General features: G+C 35.0%; 1 protein-coding gene across 4 annotated transcripts in view; it reads right to left on the bottom strand.

The window, feature by feature from the left end:
* Positions 1-4,227: 4,227 nt before the first annotated feature.
* LOC106464951 (glycogen-binding subunit 76A-like) overlaps positions 4,228-6,456 on the bottom strand; it is a 29,445-nt gene continuing 27,216 nt past the window's right edge. For 2 of the 4 annotated variants that reach the window (XM_022392766.1, XM_022392767.1), the window contains exon 3: positions 4,229-5,653. In XM_022392766.1, the coding sequence (XP_022248474.1) occupies positions 4,896-5,653 (758 nt within the window). In that variant the 3' untranslated portion in view covers positions 4,229-4,895. Of the gene's footprint in view, positions 5,654-6,456 lie in introns of all 4 variants that reach the window. The other 2 variants (XM_022392764.1, XM_013925125.2) reach the window with 2 other exon arrangements.

Below are 6,456 nucleotides of genomic sequence, written 5' to 3'. Positions count from 1 at the left end.
TAACATCAACCTAAAATATGATCCTGGTTGGGTAATTATCAACGGAAAATATGTAATTGAACGTACGAGAAGTGTCCACATTGTAGCTCTCTCTAATAAACAAGAGACAAATGAAGAAGTGCAACATAGTACCATACTCTAATACGATTCTCAATCGTGTCACGACCTTCACTTCATGTCATTGTGATGCTCCTCTTCACTTTCGTCATTATGAACCTCTTTATATAGATATATATATATCATTCCATCTCTTCTCTAACCAAAAGACAAAGCGACACTACGTTACTCCTCCAAGATCCTCACACTACTTGTTGTCACGAACTTTAATTCATGTCACTGTGAGCTGCTCGAAGATCTCGTCATTATGTAACTGATCGTAGAGTTTGTTTGTTTTGAATTTCGCGCAAAGCTACAACGAGGGCTATCTGCGCTAGCCGTCCCTAATTTAGCAGTGTAAAACTAGAGGGAGACAATTAGTCATCACCACTCACCGCCAACTCTTGGGCTACTTATTTACCAACGAATAGTGGGATTGGTGAACTTTCGACTTCTAAATACGGTAGTACATAATAGCAGTAATCGACAGCGATTCCAAATAATTCACGCGCCAGAAAAAACACCCCATCGCATTCCTAAACGAAAACCCGACCATTCAAAGTTTTTTGTTACGACATATCATGAGCATATATATTAAAAAACCGCCAAAAACGTCGCTAGCATTTCTGGTATAACAATTCGAAATTGTCTAAAACAGTAACTTTTTCGTCTATCTATCTCATCACGTCAGCGGAGCTAGCGCCTAGAGAGCTCGGACTATCACTACAAGATTTCTCCAGCTTACTTGACTGATCTGTGGTTATACTCTTTTGATATTCCGATAAAAATCCTTGTTCGTACAGGTATAATATAAATGATAAACATATCACGCACATTCTTAAATATCTTTTTTCAACCCAACAGATGGCGCTACAGATCAATGGATTGATGGCCAGTTTCTAAATGTAAAATATATATACGTTATACGGGTATAACATAAGAAGTAAACAAACAAGGGTATTAAATATGAATTTTAAAATGAAGTAGGGATCCTGCTATAGAAAGTAATAAAACAAGAATTAAAACCACAATCACAAATTTATAAAATTTAGTCCTTACTTTGACAGCTTTATAGGCCAAAATATGGATTAAATTTTATAAATTAGTGATTGTGGTTTTAATTCTTGTTCCATTATTTTTTATAGCAGGATCTCTACTTTATTTTAAAATTCATAATTTTTCAATACTCTTGTTTCATTACTTTTTATATTGGGATCCCCAATTCATTTTAAAATTCATAATTTTTGTAATACTCTTTTGGTTATAAATGGTTTGGTGCATCCAAAAATCCCAATATCATAAATACCAAAAAATGATGTGGGTAACCCAACCTCCAAATATTTTGTTTTACTCGCATAATGGCTATTAAAATGAATCAAGAAAACAGTTATGTTAATTTCTCAGAATCCGAATGGATCAAGTTATGTTGTTGTACATTTGCCATTTTTTATTAGTTCAAATCAAATTATATTATATATATAAATTATATTTTAATACCGATAATGAGGTCTTCCAGTCGAACTTATAACCATGTAATTTTCAGAATAAATGTCAACTATTTTTGGCCTTAAAACAAACATACAGATACAACCACACTAAAACATATTTGTAACTTACGGTATCTGTTAAGAATGTTAAAAGTAACGTTTATTGTATTATTTACATCGTTGATAATTATACACTCGAGGATTTATCTGCTATTGTTTTGTTTTTCTGAAACCAAGTTCCAAACAGAGCCGCAAAACGAATGAAAGTAATCTAGTTTCACACATTCAGTATTCTGCCAAATTATAATTGTACGAATTTGTTTGTTCAATTGAATTTTAGAACTATTTATGATTTAAATAACTATTTATGAGTATTTTGTTATTTTGAACAAAATGGGTTTTAGTACACGTGTTAAGATTTTTTGTTTTGAATTTCCCGCAAAGCTACAAGAGGGCTATCTACGCTAGCCCTCCCTAATTTAGCAGGGAAAAACTCTGTCATCACAGCTGAAAGGGGAGCATGTTCGGTGTGATAAAGATTCGAACCCCCGAACCCCAGATTCGGGTCGAGCGCTGTTACCACCGGGCTACGTGTTAAGAAGTTATAAAACTGGGACAATAAAAGTTAACTTGAATATCATGGACATTTGGAAACTTACATGTGTTACCATAATTGGTATATTACGACGACGGAAAAAAATGAAACTACTTTACAATTCCGATATTTTATTTTCTCTCTGGTGTTTAAATAACCAAAGTAATCCATGTAAGATCTAATTTAGGCTTTTTTTTCATGTGTCACTGTTGAATTTCGTGTAGAACTCTTCGATGACGTCTGCGCTTGTCTTTCCTAGTTTTTGAAGTGATAGAAGGAAGGCAGAAAGCCAACATAATCCGCCAATTTTCATGGATTATGCGCTGATCGAATAATGGGATTTGACCGTCACTCTTATAATGCAGTCACGGCTTCAGAGTGCTGAGCGCCTTTTATTTTTTTACGATGGTAACAGAGTGCGAACAACCAAATCTTGGATCCACATTTGGGCACCCTAGCCACTGGACCGCGCTCGGCCCTTTTACGTATCAATCACTATCTTTCGAGCATTTGTTGGTTGGCGATGACTCATAATATTGCCCTGTCTTTTATATTTATAATTACAGTATTTTCAAACTCTTATAACAACATTTTCATTGTAGTATTTCTGTTATTTTATTTTTTAAATGCCCCGAAAATGTATCACTTTTGGAAAGGGTATAAACAATATTCCTTTCCATCGCAAAATGTTTATACACTCAGATCATAAGGACGTCTTCAGATTGGAGATACAAACTTTCTAACATTGACGTATCCCTTGTACTTAATGTTAATGGAAAACGAAAGTATATAGATCAATTTAGGGACCGTTTAGAAAGTGACAACAAGTCGTCCTCAAAAATGGTAAGTAAATGCGATTTCTTGTAAATAGCATGAATTCAAAGGTCAGTGGAAAAAGTTGTACACGTGTCCAATGCAACAGTATGCAATATAATTAAGGCTCTAAGTGGAGAAAAGTTGAACAAATCGTGACCACAAGTTGCTTCCACGCCATACGCAGGAAAGAAAACCCAACTGTAGGAAAGTGTATGAACAGTATACTTACGCTCTGGGGAAAGGAGAAATAGCAGAACCTGATGATACTAAACGAAGTGTGGTAAGTCTCGTGCCATTTTCTACCAGAAAAAAAAAAAAGTCCAAAAGTGGTACATAGCATGCCACGAGACTTTACCGAGTGGCGAGGTCGCCATCGGATACTGCGCCAAAGAGTAGTTAGGGATAAGTAGAGTGGATACGAAGGATAATGGGAACTCTGATTACTAATCAAACCAATGTTCTCGACTCTTTGTACCACTCAGAAATACACACTTTGTACAGAAAGAAGGCCAACAGGGTGAGAGTTCAACAAGATAGGCTTCCAATCATACCTTCTGTTCAACCACAGAATAACTCAAGTAACTAGAGCAGGAAACGGTTATTGATGCTATTACACACAAAGACGAGTCGTTGGACACAGCATCCATGGGTTTCTATGCGATTGTACTTTTGAGATGGCACTGAGAAACTGTTGTCCTCATATAGTAGAGGGATTATGGAAACAATGCGTGGAAGAGTTATGTAATTTGGACGTGCCTTACATCGCGGTATTTTGCAAACTACATGGGCTATTGTCAAGAAGCATCGTTGTCATACAGCATGACCGGGCGTAGTTACAGGGAGTGTAACGACGTGGCGAGCCTACAAAATCATATTAATATAATGTACCAAACCTCTGTAGTCATCTCTAATAATATTATCTAAATATCTAGGTCGCACAATGTTACTTTACAATGAAATGTGTTTTTAAATTTTAACAGTAAACCCGAAAAAGTACGATGTACTATAGTTTTGTCTAATTGCTTAGTAAAATTCAGTATATATACGAAAAATTAAGTTATTTTTTGGGCCTTAACAGCTTTATAATTACTTTTTCGTTTTAACAGTTGCTTTTCATTTCTTGTTTTATTATTTCATGACACTTTTTTGTACAAAAACTTAGTTTTCGAATCCAGTACGAACAAATTGTATTTATTGCATCTACTTTGAAGTATTTAAGTAACAAATACATAAATTCGATTTAAAAACGTTCTAAAAATATTTTAAAAGGAATTTTTTTTATTTAGTAAAAGCAGTAGGGAATGCAAAACGTGTAACTTGGCTATTTCATTTATTAAATTCCTACACATTACTAATTATAAATACTTCACTACACTTGAAATTTTATCGTTGTTTGTGTAATTAACAATATTTTCTTGGCTAATCTTCAAATCACTAAATATTCAAAGGCACATTTGAAATTATGTTAGCTTTGAAAACATGATGGAAATCTAATGTTCCATTCAAATCGGGAAAGGTGACATTCCCACACAGATTGATACATGATCTTTTAGGAAAAGTGACATTCCCACACAGATTGATACATGATCTTTTATTTAATTTTTTGTAAATAAAATATTTATTTGCAATAAGATTGTGATATTCTTACTTTCTAAATAGTAACAAGTTATAGATTTGCATACAACCGAATAGTAGGAAACATCACGCAGCAATCGGTGCATTGTACAAAGAGGGGTGTGACAATATCTTTTACTGGCCAAAACAACACATTTCAAAACGATTTTCCATTCTGATATATATTCTACAAGCAATTCACAAGTGTTAGTCACTTTATTTGCCTCTTTTAACGTAAATTGTATAAAATTTGAGCATTTGCAAAAAAAGAAAAACAACACGGGAATTCAGAGAAAATGTATCCAGCTATGATCGATATTCGAGACAAAAGACGGGCCCTTAGTTTCGCACTTTAATCTGTAGTTCAAGCCGTTGTTGTTATCCCAGAATTCCTTACCATCCTGCGTCTGGTAACAAACAGCAAAATCAAGGCTATGATTGCGAGTCGACAGATCCTGAGGAGAAACAAAGATGTTAAAAGAGAACTTGTCTATGTCACCCTCGGAAGACCCTTGAATGTAGGTAGTGCTGGTGTCGTGGTGACTGTTCCAGTTATCTACTGAGTAGCGTATGAAGATGTTCTTATGGAAGGTCAAGTTCAGCACTGCAACGATACCGTAAACCGTTGTGTTGGCGGTAGAAACACTGTGAAGACTGACGGCAAGGTCACGCACGCGGTCTGTAAAATTGGAAGAGAACGAAGGCATAATAAAGCTTGGAACAAGCTCGATGTCATAGGAAGACACTTGGGAGCGCCTCAAATCGGAAAAGGCTGACAATGGGATAGAGGGCGGAAGGTCGCTCTTCATCATATAGCGAACACTCTCAAGGTCCAATCCTAAAGAGTCAGCAAAACGCACTACTTTTCGCCCTTCCCGTTTTTGAGGGGGCGGTGGGTAAGATTTAGCTCGCTTAGTCTTTCGTAATATAGAGGAACGACGTTGATGGGTCTTTAGGGTAGAGCTTTGGCCATCTGTCCACTCCGCCGAAGTGCCGGGGAAGGATGAGGGTGTGTGTGAATCTCCAAGCCACAACCCACAGGACTCTGTGAAGAAAAGCAAATAATATAGTTTTATTAAAAATAAACATAACAGAATAATGACACACACTGAATATCGGGTTAGTTGTTTATCCTGTTTGAAATTTATACGATCGAAATGTGAATGATAATTTAAACAATTCACTTTCTAAAAAATTGTAATTTTTTTTAATCACTTCAAATCTGTTTATTTCAAATTTGAAGATTAAAAACGAATCAATATTGTAGGTTCCTATCATCTGTAAATTCTACTATTTAAAACCTTTTTTTTCAGCATTTTATTTATCATACAACTAAATAAAAGCGAACTGAACAACTGAAAACGATTTACACTAAACCATAAGAGTAAAAATATATAATTTAATGTAAGAATATGTACAAAAAACTTTTTCTCGCAAACACTACCAAAATTGCTACCTGCTACTCTAAAAATTCAAATTAGCATTTTAGTTTTAATATGCTTTAAATGTGGATATGACACGCTAACACGTCAAACATACACAAATGACAAATCCAGAAATGATTTTTTTAGTATGCATAAAACCTTTTAAGCGGCAAGTTTACAGACTTATAACGTCAAAAATTGTGTTTCGATACTTGCGATGGGCACAGTAGAGCTTTGTATTTAGTATCAAACAATTTTAAGATCCAACCAAATATAGTACCATCTATCGGAATAGCTGCGAATTCCTTTTAACGTTTTCTACTTCATCTTCTGTACAGAAGCACTTAAAACATTTTAATGTTTGTTTTTGTAGTTAAGCACAAAGCTACACAATGGGCTATCTGTGCTCTGCCCATCACGGGTA

The sequence above is a fragment of the Limulus polyphemus genome, unplaced genomic scaffold (genome assembly GCF_000517525.1).
Source record: "Limulus polyphemus unplaced genomic scaffold, Limulus_polyphemus-2.1.2 Scaffold1792, whole genome shotgun sequence".
Taxonomy (NCBI): Eukaryota; Metazoa; Arthropoda; class Merostomata; order Xiphosura; family Limulidae; genus Limulus; species Limulus polyphemus.
This window is presented reverse-complemented; position numbering and strand designations above follow the sequence as displayed.